Below are 15,647 nucleotides of genomic sequence, written 5' to 3' on the forward strand. Positions count from 1 at the left end.
ATTTTATGAAACTAAACAGAAAAAGTATAGTTTTATAGTCATAAATATAAGTTACAAGTCGTTTTTGTAAGAGGTAGTCATTTTAGTCGAAAGAACGATGTCTTGATGACCATTTTGAGAAACATACTTCCACTTTGAGTTTAACCATGATTTTTGGATATAGTTTCATGTTCATAAGAAAAATAATTTTCCCAGAAGAACAACTTTTAAATCAAAGTTTATCATAGTTTTTAATTATCAAACCCAAAACAGCCCGCGGTGTTACTACGACGGCGTATGTCCGGTTTTACGGTATTTTTCGTGTTTCCAGGTTTTAAATCATTAAGTTAGCATATCATATAGATATAGAACATGTGTTTAGTTGATTTTAAAAGTCAATCTAGAAGTATTAACTTTTGTTTGCGAACAAGTTTAGAATTAACTAAACTATGTTCTAGTGATTTCAAGTTTAAACCTTCGAATAAGGTAGCTTTATATATATGAATCGAATGACGTTATGAACATCATTACTACCTCAGGTTTTGTGGATAAACCTACTGGAAATGAAAAAAATATATCTAGCTTCAAAGGATCCCTGGATGGCTTGAAAGTTCTTGAAGCAGAATCATGACACGAAAACAAGTTCAAGTAAGATTTCCACTCGAAATAAGATTGTTATAGTTATAGAAATTGAATCAAAGTTTGAATATGAGTATTACCTTGTATTAGAAATATATCTTACTATAAATAAGAAAGATTTCTTGAGGTTGGATGATCACTTTACAAGATTGGAAGTAAGCTAGCAAACTTGGAAGTATTCTTTATTTTATGAAACTAGAACTTATAGAATTTATGAAGAACACTTAGAACTTGAAGATAGAACTTGAGAGAGATCAATTAGATGAAGAAAATTGAAGAATGAAAGTGTTTGTAGGTGTTTTTGGTCGTTGGTATATGGATTAGATATAAAGGATGTGTAATTTTGTTTACATGTAAATAAGTCATGAATGATTACTAATATTTTTGTAAATTTATGAGATATTTCATGCTAGTTGCCAAATGATGGTTCTCACATGTGTTAGGTGACTCACATGGGCTGCTAAGATCTGATCATTGGAGTGTATATACCAATAGTACATACATCTAAAAGCTGTGTATTGTACGAGTACGAATACGGGTGCATACGAGTAGAATTGTTGATGAAACTGAACGAGGATGTAATTGTAAGCATTTTTGTTAAGTAGAAGTATTTTTATAAGTGTCTTTAAGTCTTTAAAAAGTGTATGAATACATATTAAAACACTACATGTATATACATTTTAACTGAGTCGTTAAGTCATCGTTAGTCGTTACATGTAAATGTTGTTTTGAAACCTTTAGGTTAACGATCTTGTTAAATGTTGTTAACCCATTGTTTATTATATCTAAAGAGATGTTAAATTATTACATTATCATGATATTATGATATATTAATATATCTTAGTATGATATATATACATTTAAATTTTGTTACAACGATAATCGTTACATATATGTCTCGTTTCGAAATCATTAAGTTAGTAGTCTTGTTTTTACATATGTAGTTCATTGTTAATACACTTAATGACATGTTTACTTATCATTTATCATGATTAAACATAGTGTATCAATATCTTAATATGATTCATATGTATTTAGTAAGACGTTGTTATAACGATAATCGTTATATATATCGTTTCGAGTTTCTTAATTCAATAAACTCAATTTTATGTATATAACACATTGTTAAAATACCTAATGAGATACTTACTTATCATAATATCATGTTAACTATATATATAATCATATATATGTCATAATATAGTTTTTACAAGTTTTAACGTTCGTGAATCACCGGTCAACTTGGGTGGTCAATTGTCTATATGAAACCTATTTAAATTAATCAAGTCTTAACAAGTTTGATTGCTTAACATGTTGGAAACACTTAATCATGTAAATAACAATTTCATTTAATATATATAAACATGGAAAAGTTCGGGTCACTACACCATGAAACATCATTTTCTTTATTTTTTATTTCTCCCCCTAATCTAGGGAACAATGTTTCATTGAAGTGACAATCAGCAAAATGTGCTGTAAAAACATCACCCGTCATGGGTTCAATATATCTTATGATTGAAGATGTTTCATATCCAACATATATTCCCATCCTTCTTTGAGGACCCATTTTAGTGCGTTGTGGTGGTGCGATAGGAACATAAACCGCACAACCAAATGTTCTAAGGTGGGAAATATTTGGTTGATGACCAAAAGCAAGTTGCAAGGGAGAATATGTATGACTTGCACTTGGTCTAATGTAAATTAATGATGCAGCATGTAAAATTGCTTGACCCCATATAGATACTGGGAGTTTTGTTCTCATTATCAATGGTCTAGCTATTAACTGCAATCGTTTGATTAGTGATTCGGTTAAACCATTTTGTGTATGCACATGGGCAACAGGATGTTCAACAACAATCCCAATAGACATGCAAAAATCATTAAATACTTGAGATGTAAACTCACCAGCATTATCCAATCTCACCATTTTAATAGTATAATCAGGAAAATGTGCTCTCAATTTAATAATTTGAGCAAGAAATTTTGCAAATGCCATATTTCGACTTGATAATAGACAAACATGAGACCATCTACTAGATGCGTCTATTAGGACCATGAAATATCTAAATGGTCCACATGTTGGATGAATTGGTCCACATATATCACCTTGAATTCTTTCAAGAAACATTGGTGATTCTTTTTCAACCTTAAGAGGTGATGGTCTTATTATCAATTTTTCAAGTGAGCATGATGTACATGGGATAAGTGCATCATGAGGGATCTTTTGATCCGTCAATGGATGTCCATGTATATTTTGAATTATTCTTTTCATCATTGTTGATCCTGGGTGGCCTAATCTTTCATGTCACAGATTGATCATTACAGGATCACATCCTTTTCATTAACTACCATGTGTGCTTCTGGTACATTTATATATGTATAATGTAAACCAGAACTAAGTCTTGGTAGTTTTTCAATCACATGCTTCTTGTCAGTGATACTTAAATATTTATCATTTTCTGTAGTCACTGACTGATAATTATATCCATTTTGGTATATGTCAGAGAAGCTTAACAAATTTCTCTTTGACATCGGAGAAAATAGGGCATTTTTTATCAGAAAATTTGTACCATTTGGTAACATGAATTTTGCCTTTTCCATTCCTTTTATTAAACTCGCAGGACCTGATATAGTATGTACCGTTCCTTATGTTGCTTTAAAATCAGTGAAATATTTTTTAGATTTGAGTATAGTGTGTGTGGTACCACTGTCTGCAATACAAAGATCCCTACCATTTGACTGATTTTGCACTCCAGTAGTGTACATCATGAACTTCAAAATATGAGAAACAAATAATGAGTACATAATTCATCAATATATATTACATTCAAAATATGTTATAAACGAAAGTACATAATAAGGAAACATATAGTAAAGTAGATATTGTATAGATCGTAAATCTACATCCATTTATTTGATATGGACATATAATAGGAAATTTATTCATTAAAGTAGTCACTTGTTGGCTCAGTGATTTTTGTATCAAGGTCATCCACAAGGTTTGCCTCTTTTCCTTTTCCCTTTAGGAATTCTTGATATTGATTAACAGAATATTGATATGTTCGACAGCTTTTAGACCAATGTCCAATTTTACCACATCGATAACAAGAATCTTCAATATTCTTTGAAGAGCTTCCTTCAACATTATGATTTGTGGAATTGTATGGTGGTTGAAATTTATAATTTTGTGGATTATTATTTCTTTGTCCACGACCACGACCACCGTAACCATTACGACCACGACCACCACCACGGCCATTACCATAAGGGTGATTTCGAACATAGTTATGATTTTTATTATTGTTATGGTAATTTCCATGATGATGGCTTTGGCCAATATGACCACGACCTCGCCCACGTCCTCGTTCAGGTGCATTTCTTTTTTTATTATTATTATTGTTAATAGCATTAACTTCAGGAAATGCTAGCGCACCCGTAGGACGAGATTCTTGATTCTTCATCAGTAATTCTTTATTCACTTCCGCAACTAAGAGATAAGTTTGAAGTTTTGAAAAAGTTTTGTAATTCTGCAATCTCAAATTTTCTTGTATAGTTATGTTTGCAGAATGCATTGTGGAGAAAGTTTTCTCCATCATATCAGCATCACTTATTTCTTGACCACATAATTGAAGCTTTGAACGGATCTTGAACATGGCCGAGCTTTATTCACTTACTTTTTTAAAGTCTTGGAACCTTAGATTTCTCCATTCTTCCCTCGCAGCTGGGAGTAATATTTCCTTTTGATTATCGAATCTACTCTTGATACTTTCCCATAAAACATGTGGATCTTTGATAGTGAGATACATATGTTTTAAGGTGATATCAATATGTTTACGAATAAAAGCAATTGATTTTAATTTATCTTGATCAGAACAAGTATTGTTTTCTTTTAAAGTTTCTAAAATACCCAATGATCCAAGATTTATTTCTACGTCCATGACCCATGATGTATAGTTTGTTCCCGATACGTCTAGGGCATCAAACTCAAGCTTTGATAAGTTTGACATTTTCTATTTTCAGAAAGATGAACAACATAGATCATAATCAATTTCTAACAACATGAAATTAGAATCATTTTAAATTCATAAGTAGCAAACAACATAATATTGGTATGATTACAAATAATAAAACCACAAGGGCGGGATAGAATATAGGTTCACCCGATGATATATTAGCAACAATGATGATAGTTAGTATGACCAATACAATAGGAAAAATCATCCTTGTGTGAATCATCTTTATAAAAACTTTTGAGAGTGGTAATCTGAGAAAATGAAGATTGATTTGTGAAAATGTGAAAACAGAGATGTTTATTTTATATTTGAAAAATATAGTCGTTGTAACGTTGTCAGCTGACGTTAACAACCGTTATGTATATATGACCGTTGTAACGTCATTATTTGACGTTAACGACTGTTATGTACTCGTTGTATTAATAATAATTTTAATAAAAGATTTTTATTAGTATAAATACGATTACTATAAATACATTTAGTATAAATACATTTAGTATAAATACGAAGATTAAGAGAATAAACATATTATGCATAAATAATAAATTTAAGAATAAACATTAGTATGCATGAAATAAATAATGATTAATTGCAAAGTAATCATAAATGTTAGATAACATAAATATAAATGTTAGTGAAGTTAATAAGAGTTAGATTACAGAAATATAATTCAGGCGGTATAACCGACCATATAAAACTTAAATAACATAAATATAAATGTTAGTGAAGTTAATAAAAGTTAGATTACAGAAATATAATTCAGGCGGTATAACCGACCATATATAACTTAAATAACATAAATATAAATGTTAATGAAGTTAATAAAAGTTAGATTACATAAATATAATTCAGGCGGTATAACCGACCATATATAACTTAAATAACATAAATATAAATGTTAGTGAAGTTAATAAAAGTTAGATTACAGAAATATAATTCAGACGGTATAACCGACCATATATAACTTAAATAACATAAATATAAATGTTAGTGAAGTTAATAAAAATTAGATAATTTCTTATCTTGATTAGTGACGTGTGCTTGTTTAGATAAACCTTGATTATACGGAGCACTTCGTGCTGATAACGTGTTATAATTCAGTAGGCTTATAACTACTTTTAGTGGTTTGGTTCTTGACAATAGTACTACAAATATTAAAGAAGATTGAAGTTGAGAGCAAAACTATTTTTATTCAAATAGATGGCGTACACAATATGATAACTTACACCCCTTATTTATAGTAAATAATATACTTTACATATGATATAGTAATAATAATATATATAATATTGTTAGTGACAATTTACTTTACAACAAAAAAAATATATGTATATAGGTGTGAACGAAATTAGTAAACCTTCTAAATCAGAAGAGTAAATTATATAGATAGTCCCTGTGTTTTATAAGAAATTATATGGATAGTCCTTATCTTTTTAAAGTTACATTGATCATCCCTCAACTATTCAAAAGTGCACGCCTATCATCCTTAGTTTTAACATCTGTTAAAGTTCGTTAACTCTTACCTGTTTACAAAAAAGTGAGGGTGAATGTTGTATTTTCTTATTTTTGTTCTTCTTTTCAAAACATCTGCAGATTTGAGATATCTTCATTACAAAACTCCATTTAACTCCAAATTACAAACACACGCATATAAATTAAAGACACCGTTTTCAAAAAAATGAGGTGATTAAGCTACACAACAAAATATGCATACTAATTAAGCAACAAAAAAAAAAAAGAGGCTAAAATCTTACTACCTATACCTATACTTAGTATATCGTAAATCGTAAACCTTACTTATAATCCAAACAAATAGGTTTAATAGTTCCTCTGCTTGGAAATCCGAACTAGGATGTGCAAAAGTTTCAATCCAACAGAGGACCAAATTAAACGAATTTTAATTTTTAATCAAACTTCATTCGATATATGTAGTATATCGCATCTTAAATATATTTACATCAACTCTGAATCGAATAACACCTAAACAAATATATATCAAATTTCAAACAAACCCTAACCGCTGCCGGAGTTGCAGGAGGGAGTGGGTAACTACTGAGTTGTAGGTGGTGATGGGTGTTGGCAGATTTGCAGGTGGAGGTGGGTGACGAAATATGTTGTCGGATTTTAATGAACGATTCCACATATCGTCGTGTTCTTGATTCTGTCACCGTCATCCCCTTCAGTGAGTATAATTTTTTTTTTTCTTTAGATCCACCGTGAGAGGGTCTTTTAAATTAAATTTGGGTTGCTCTTTTTTGTGAGAGTAATAGAATATTTGTAATGAACTTTGTTTGATTTTGTGGTTATTGTCTTGAAAAAATTTCGTCACCATCATCCTCTCTGTTTAGTGTGTCTGTGACTTACTCATTGGAGAGAAGAACAAAAATGACAAAATACATTTTCTACCCTCATGTATCTTGTAAATAGTAAGTAGTTAGAGTTAAAAGAATTTTAACGGATGTTAAAGCTAAGGATGATAGGCATGCACTTTGAATAGTTCAGGGATGATCAATGTAATATAAAAAAGATAAGGACTATCCATATAATTCCATGTAAAACACAGGGACTATCCATAGAATTTACTCAAATGAGAATGACCCTTAGCTTTTACTCTTGTGTCTTTACATGTAGTTTCTCTTTAGCCCTCGGATTTAAACCGAATGACAGTTGTCAATGTTAACTTTAGCATTTCGTAGATCTAACAATTACTCCTATGTCCGACATTAGTTGTCTAGTACGGAGTATTTGTTTTTGAGTGTGTTTAAATCAACTATTAACATCTATCTATCTTCTATTCTATAATATAATCTATGTATAAATCGATAATAATGAAGTGGTAAAATATCATTTAGTAGTATATCATTAATGTTTGCATATATAAGAGAAAAAAGATATAGATAAAAAATAGTCAAATTGTAAAGTAAATAGATAATGCAATGTAATAACTTATTTCATTTTTAAAAAGCAAGAAATATTATATTAGAACGATGTAATAATGATATTCTTGAATTGGATTTTTATATTATTATATTATATTATATTATACTTTTTACTAAAATATAAAAGTGTGAACAATAACCCAGCTAGAGTAGAATAGTAAATTCCTATGTGTTGAAAATATAACAGTGTGAACAATAACCCAGCTAGAGTAGAATAGTAAATTCCTATGTGTTGTTTCTTCTCTTTTTTTTTTTTCCTTTTTTTTATATTAATTAATCTACATGTCTAACGTATAACCCAGCTAGAGTAGAATAGTAAATTCCTATGTGTTGTTTCTTTTCTTTTTCTTTTCTTTTTTTTAATATTAATTAATCTACATGTCTAACGTTTACTAATACATAAAAATAGTTGGTACACTCGTATTGATTGGATTCAATGTGAATAGTATGAGCAAATTTTTTATTTTGGTAAACTTTGAATTTTTTTGTATCCAGATCAATTTGTTTCATTTGTTTCTATTATTTTTCTTTTCTTCTTTATCGAATTCAGCAGACGTTCATTCGCCGCAACAGTCAACCCAATAACAGGGAATGAGATTCTTTGAACCCGGTAGTAAGGTCCAGTTTACACAGTTCTACACCACAATAGTATACGTGCCGGTACCCCAACTCATTTAGTTTAATAACTATAATTAACTGAATTTGAACCCTATATGTTAAGGTTTAAGGAACACAATGTACTAACTTTTATTATTATTTGTAATCAATTTTAATTTAATATCAAAACTGTTTAGACATCATAATTTATTTACATTTTTATTGATTATAGACACTTTAAGAGTTAAAAGAAAAACTACATAATTCTCTGAGTTCGAACCACCTTCGTTAACATTTCGAATGCGCAAGTTAAATAGTCCAAAACGATAATAGAGGGACACATATATCCGAGTAAAAAAACTTACCCTCTTTAATAACTAAGCATAAAAAATCACATATATTTCATGTTTGCTAAATTAGTAATATTAATTTCGGGATAATGTTAAACGTGATCTTAAGAGCTACATTTAAACTTATTACATTTGAAGTTATAAGCTCGATTGAATTAATTGTAAAGTATAAATAAACTTTAAATATTTAATAAATATTTATTTTTTATTTAATTTAATATTAATTTCGGGATAATGTTATGTGTGATCTTAAAAGCTACATTTAAACTTATTACATTTGAAGTTATAAGCTCGATTGAATTAATTGTAAAGTATAAATATTAAAAAATATTTATTTATTTTTTATTTAATTTAATATCAATATTTACTATGAGTTGTAAATAAGGAATTAAGTTATATGGTATATGTTTAGAAGTTAGTGACAAACTCAAGTACAAAGTGACTCGACTCCATCGAGATCGAGATGTGGTCCATCGCAGTTGTAATGGCTCCTGAAAGTCAAGCAGTAGCGATCCAATTTTCATCATGGTCCATTGTGGTTGAGATGCATACCATCTCAGTTGTTGTGCGTCCCATCGCAGTTGAGATGCATCCCATCTCAGTTGCGCTGCGACTTGCGACCTGTTCACTTTTGTAGTTTTATGTTTCCTATTTTTATGATCCTACTTGTTTAAATTGATAAATAGTGGTACCTTTATTTCTCTGCATTTTTTCTTGTCGAGTAACGAGCACTTTTTTTATTGCCATTAAATTCAAACATTATAACCATTTACTTATTACTTCAATAATACACAATCAATTGGTTAATTCATTGATCATCTTTATTTCCTAAATCCTTCGTTTACAACAATCAATTTTTCGTTTTAGCGTACTTAAACGTAACTCTAAATACTACGTTTAATATTTTCTGAATTCAAATATTAATCTGATTAAAGTATAAAAACCATAATAACCAATTTCAAAAATACATTAAAACTCCCATAAATTCATTATTATTATTATTTCATTTATATCAAATAAACAAAACAATTTTTTCTATTCACAAATCTCAATCTCAAACTAATGTAAAAGAAAGAGACAAAAGCTACCAACCCATAAACTTAAAGGGGTCATAATTGTACATACCTTAAACATGAAGTACTCGATCTATTTTTATCATCATCCTTTACGCGTTTTTGCCTTCACCAGTTTATTCGCTCAACAACACCTATCATCTTTTCCTTTTCTCAACCAATCTAGAATAATTCATAACTTATATTTAATATTTAATTTTAAACACAGGTGTAGCTAAATACTGTCAAGATACAATTAATTTGTGTATATTTTGAATTTGAATTACCATTTTAATTTCCTTTAATTTTCAAGACACACACCTTTGACAAATTAACACGCAATCTTTTCCAATTACTTTCAATTTCCTCGAAGCTTCTTGTCATTTTAATCCTTTATTTCCTTTATAACTCAAACACCCACTTCACAATTTACTTTTAATCTCACTTATTTTCACAGAATCTTACAATTTTTTCATTTGGGTATCAACAAATTTTCAATCTTGAAGCAAAATTGAAACATGGAAAACAACAATCAATCATCTTTTTGGCAGTTTAGTGATCAACTTCGTGTTCAAAGCAACAATCTTTCTAATCTTTCTTTAAACGATTCCATTTGGAGCACCTCTTACGCTTCTAAACGGCCGGAAAAAGATCGCCGGAACTTTGACGTCCGTGTCGGCGGTGATTTTGTCAACTCCGGCGCCGTCAGATCTAACTATTTCGGTTCATCAAATCAAGATTTTAATGGGTTTAATTTTGATTGGAAAGTTGGGTCAAACAGTCAAACCCAAATTGGTGATTTTGGGATTAATGGTGGGTTTAATAAAGGAATTTATTCAAAACCCAGTTTGAATTATGGTTTAAATAATAATGTTAATGTTAATTTTGAGAAAAGTGGGTTCAAGAAAGATGGTAAATATATGAAAAATGGTGAAGATGAACATCATAATTTTGGGGGTAAACATGGCAAGAACAAGAAACACAACAATAATAATAATAATAATGTGAATAATAAAGAAAAGGATAAGGATAGTGTTGATAAGAGATTCAAGACTTTGCCACCTTCTGAATCTTTACCCAGAAATGAGACTGTTGGGGGTTATATCTTTGTATGCAACAATGATACTATGCAAGAGAATCTCAAAAGGCAGCTTTTTGGTAAGTTTTTTTCATTCAATTTTGATAAATTTTGTGTCTTTATATGTGGGTTTTGTGTTAATTTTGTGGATCATGAGCTGGTAGTGATTATGATTGTATGTTAGGAAAAATTATCCCTTTTTGGCTGTCTTACATAGGGTTTACTGGTTTTTGATTTGTTATTCTCTGTATTGTCATAAAGTTTGAATATTTTTTGTGATTGATTTTGTGAATTGTGAGTCTTGTTTGGCTGGTTAGATTGTTGATTTTTTTTTTTTTTTTTTTTTTTTTGAAGGTATTAGGGGTTTTCAAGATATAGAATCATCCCTGCAAAACACCCAAAGGGGTTTTGATTTGCAGTTTTGGAGGATAATAGTGTGATTTTAATAATGTTAATAGCTCATAGCTCATTTAGATTATTTGTTGCAACAAAATGTTTAGTTATAAGTTGTTGAATTGATCATACTTTCACATTGAAAGTTTGTTGTATTATGGTAAATTGGTAACACATATAAGTTTCAAATTTGATCTTTATTTGGAATTTTCTTATCATAACAGCATTTGTGAAACAAAGCTATCTATTTTAGTATTTTACAAATAGTTGCAACATGTATATTGGTAAATAAAAGTTATCTAACTTGGGATTTTGTTCTAATCTTTCTTAAATTGATTTAGTGCTACAAATTTCCAATCGAACTGTCGTAAATATCCCTAATATTTTCTTGAAATGAATTTCAGGCTTACCCCCACGCTATCGCGACTCTGTTAGGCAAATCACACCTGGTCTGCCTCTTTTTTTGTACAACTACTCCACACACCAACTTCATGGTGTTTTTGAGGTATTATATGCCATCAATTCTTTAACTTTTTGACTTTAAAGCATAATGTCAACGAGGTTAACATGTTATAAATGATTTAGGCTGCAAGTTTTGGTGGAACGAACATCGACCCGTCTGCCTGGGAAGACAAAAAGAACCCTGGAGAATCAAGGTTCCCTGCTCAAGTTCAAGTTATTACTCGTAAAGTAGCTGAGCCTTTAGAAGAGGACTCGTTTAGGCCGATACTTCATCACTACGATGGCCCTAAGTTCCGTCTTGAACTTAACATTCCAGAGGTAAATTACATTTTTACCCTTCAATTTTCGCTGTCACTTTTATTAAATATGTGAAATGTGAAACTAACAGAGACTTGTATTTTCATCGCAGGTGCTATCACTTTTGGACATCTTTGAAGAAAACAAGAATTGAAGTGCATTTTGGTGCGTAAATTATGATATACTTATGAGGAAGAATAGGTCTAGTTATGGCGTTTAAGAGTTTTCGTCGAAGAAGAGATGTTGTGCATCATATATATACGTAACTAATATATATGTTTTTACCGAGCCAGTGTGTTTTATACTACTGTAGAAAGAGACTAGTATAATGTTTTAAAAGGGGACGTGTTAGCCATGAAGATGATCAATGGTACTATCAGTCCCTTTTGTTTATTTGGCTCGGTCGTATATATGTGATAATACAAACTCAGTATGAATAAATGAAGTACAATACTGTTTCTATTTAAATGTGTATCTTATCTTATATATCTGTTGATGTTGATTGTAAGAACGGTTTAAATTTGTGAGCTGAAAACAAACGGCTTGAATTTGAAAATGGCGATCTTTTTCATGGGTTGAGTCATGAGTGTCAAAATGGATAGTATGGCAGAGAGGAGACATTTATATAACAATGTATTTTATTCGTCTCAAAAATAAATGTTCCAATCGACTTTTAAAAGTCGTTCTTTTCTTAATTTTGACTATAATATCTATTTTTTATTTTTTATATTAGTTAAATTTATATTTTTTTTTACGGCGAAAAATTGGCTTGTATTAATATGGAAAGATCATCAAATCAATGAAGATGCGATACAAAAAATACAAAGACGGAGTCTTGCTCGGTCTAAATTGACGAAATACATTGAAGTTACATAAAAGTAAACTAAAAACATAATAAATATGGGTTGTGTTCCCATACATACGAGTGAACACTATTGCAAAAGTTGTGATTTGTAGCCCAAAGAAACGTCTTAAGCTTGATACTACGGATTAACGCCGAACGACACATGACCTTTCCATTGAAAATGAAATCATTGTGAGCTAGCCAAATTGCCCAAATTGTGACGGGACCGATTAACTTCCAAAACTTTGAAGCTTTAATGCCCATGCCAAAGAACCAATCAAACGAAAATTCTTCAATTGAGCCCGGTAACACCCAAGACACGTTCCACCAAGAAAAGAACTCCGCCCACAATTTAAAGGACCATTTGCAATGCATTAAGAGATGATTGATAGTCTCGTTATCCTCCAAGCACCAAATACACAAACTCGATTGAGAAGCCGGTAAAATATGTCTTTTTAATAGCACGTCCTTTACGGGAATACTATTTCGGATTGCAAGCCAATGGAACAACATAACCTTTGATGGGACGTTATTACCCCAAATCACTTTGGGCCACGAAGGAGTAATGACTACGTTGGATTGAATCAATGTACGAATGGCATCAGACACCGAGTATGTACCATTATTTGAAATAGACCACTCGATTTTATCATCCATCGAATCATTGAAGGGAATTTGTTCAAGCAGTAGCATCAAGTTATTTAAACACAAGTGACAAAACAATGAAAGTGGATGTTGTAAATGAATATCCCACTTGCTGTTATTGGAAAACAAAGGATCAAAAGATCTAAATTTGTTCACTGTTGCAAATTTATCAAGGCAGGAGGCATAAAGAGAAGGAAATTCATGTTTAAGAAAACAATTGTTCACCCATCTATCATGCCAAAAAAGAATACCTGCCCCATTTCCTAGTTTCCATTTCCAAACGTTCGAATCAATAATATCATGAAGAGACTTATCGCTTTGCAAATTAATCAAATCGCTCCATATTGGTGAAAGTTGCGAAGAAAGTAAAGAGGACACATTATAGATTAATTTACCTTGAAAGGAGGATCCGAAAGAGGAAGAAACAATCGACTTCCAAAGACGAGGCTTGTTGCAATTGAATCTCGCCCACCATTTGCATAACATCGTAAGATTTTTGATACGAAGTGGGGTAACACCCAAACCACCCAACTCTTTGGGTAGACAAACCGTGTCCCATTTGACTAGACACGTTTTCTTTTTTAAACAATCGCCGCTCCAAAGAAAATTCCTTCGATAACGTTCGAGTTGTTTGATGACGGCTACCGGTGCTTTGTAAATGGCCATGTAGTGTAAAGGAAGATTTGAGATAACCGCATTGACCATAACTAAACGACCCCCAAAAGAGAGGCATCTACCTTTCCATCCGGCTAGTTTCTTTTTGAATTTTTTGAGAATTGGATCCCACATCGTACTTTTATTCGAAGTAATGCTAATAGGAATACCTAAGTATTCCATAGGAAAATGGCCCACTTTGCAATCGAAGATAGCCGAATAGGAAATCATGTCCTCCTTAGAAACATGAATGCCATAAAGAGTAGTTTTTATGGAATTCATTTGAAGCCCGGATAAATGAAAAAACAAACCCATTATAAACTTGATGCGATTAAGCTCACTTACATTTGGTTGTGCAAAAATGATCGTGTCGTCGGCAAATTGGGAGTGGTTAATGAGAAGATTATTAACAAACTTACAACCTTTCAAAAATCCATTGTTCAAGTCTCTTGAAAGGAGCTTACTTAACACCTCGGCAACAATGATAAACAAAAAAGATGACAACGGGTCGCCTTGTCGTAAACCGCGATGAGAAGAAGCTTCTCGTGAAGGAGACCCATTTAATAGAACCGAGAACTTGATGTTTGAAATACATGTGTCAATCCATGAAATGAATTTAGACCCGAAGCCCATTTTTTGAAGCACCATACGAAGAAAATCATGAGAGACACAATCGTATGCCTTTGAAAAATCGATTTTGATCAAAATGAGGGGGGATTTTTTCGACTTAGCCACATGAACGACTTCGTTAACAACCATAACTCCATCTAAAAGTAACCTTGACGGTACGAAACCGTTTTGATTTTCGCTAATGATAAAGGAATTGCACGTTTTAATCTATTAGCGATGGTTTTGGCCAAGATTTTGTAAGGAGCATTAATCAAACTAATTGGGCGCATTTGTTCGATCACTCTAGCACAATTTGTTTTAGGGATTAAGACAATGAAGGACGAATTAAATCCCTTCGGGAAAGAAGGATGTGCATGAAATTGGTTAAAAACTTCCATTATATCATTTTCAAGGAAGGACCAACCTTTCTTAAAAAATTGTAATGAGAAGCCGTCCGGGCCCGGTGTTTTATTCCCATCAAAACCCTTGATAACATTATACACTTCCTGACATGAAAATTGGGCTTCATGAGAGAGGATTAAATGGGCTGGGACTTGGGCCAATTTTAAGGAAGCCCAATCGATGGCAATTAGATCAGAGAGTGAATGCTTGATCTCGAACAAAGATTCAAAAAAGGATACTGTGTATTCCTTAACAACATCAGGATCATCAGACCACTGATTATCGATTAGCATACCAGAAATATAAGACGACTGTTGGCGGATTCGAGAAACTAGATGAAAGAACCTGGTATTTTTGTCACCTGCGCGTAACCAGTGGAACCGAGAGTGCAATCGTCTTTTTGATTCAATTCGAACAGAGAGGATTTTTTTGTATTTCTTGAGATCGGCCAATTCATGAAGCTCTATAGCAGTAAGATCACGTGACTGAAAACTTACCTTTAACGATTTGATTTTTGCGTCTATGAGCTTAAGGGTGACCTCATCTTTATCTTGATGAGAAACACTCCATATTTTCATGTCTGCTTTTAACATACGCATTTTCATTGCAATTTTGAAGGCTGCCCAACCCTCAACATAGTACTCGTTCCATAAATCATCACAGAAGTTTAGAAAGCCCGGTTTATTGAACCAAG

At 31.5% G+C, this 15,647-nt stretch overlaps 1 protein-coding gene across 1 annotated transcript; it reads left to right on the forward strand.

Annotated features, from left to right (window-relative positions):
- The first annotated feature begins 9,890 nt into the window (after positions 1-9,890).
- LOC139898597 (DCD domain-containing protein NRP-B-like) lies at positions 9,891-12,442 on the forward strand. The gene is made up of 4 exons (XM_071881351.1): positions 9,891-10,727; positions 11,445-11,545; positions 11,626-11,820; positions 11,912-12,442. Exons 1-4 carry the CDS (start codon positions 10,088-10,090, stop codon positions 11,951-11,953), a joined length of 978 nt encoding a protein of 325 aa, XP_071737452.1. The 5' UTR covers positions 9,891-10,087; the 3' UTR covers positions 11,954-12,442.
- The last annotated feature ends 3,205 nt before the right edge of the window (positions 12,443-15,647 follow it).

Source organism: Rutidosis leptorrhynchoides, chromosome 3, assembly GCF_046630445.1.
Source record: "Rutidosis leptorrhynchoides isolate AG116_Rl617_1_P2 chromosome 3, CSIRO_AGI_Rlap_v1, whole genome shotgun sequence".
Lineage (NCBI taxonomy): Eukaryota > Viridiplantae > Streptophyta > Magnoliopsida > Asterales > Asteraceae > Rutidosis > Rutidosis leptorrhynchoides.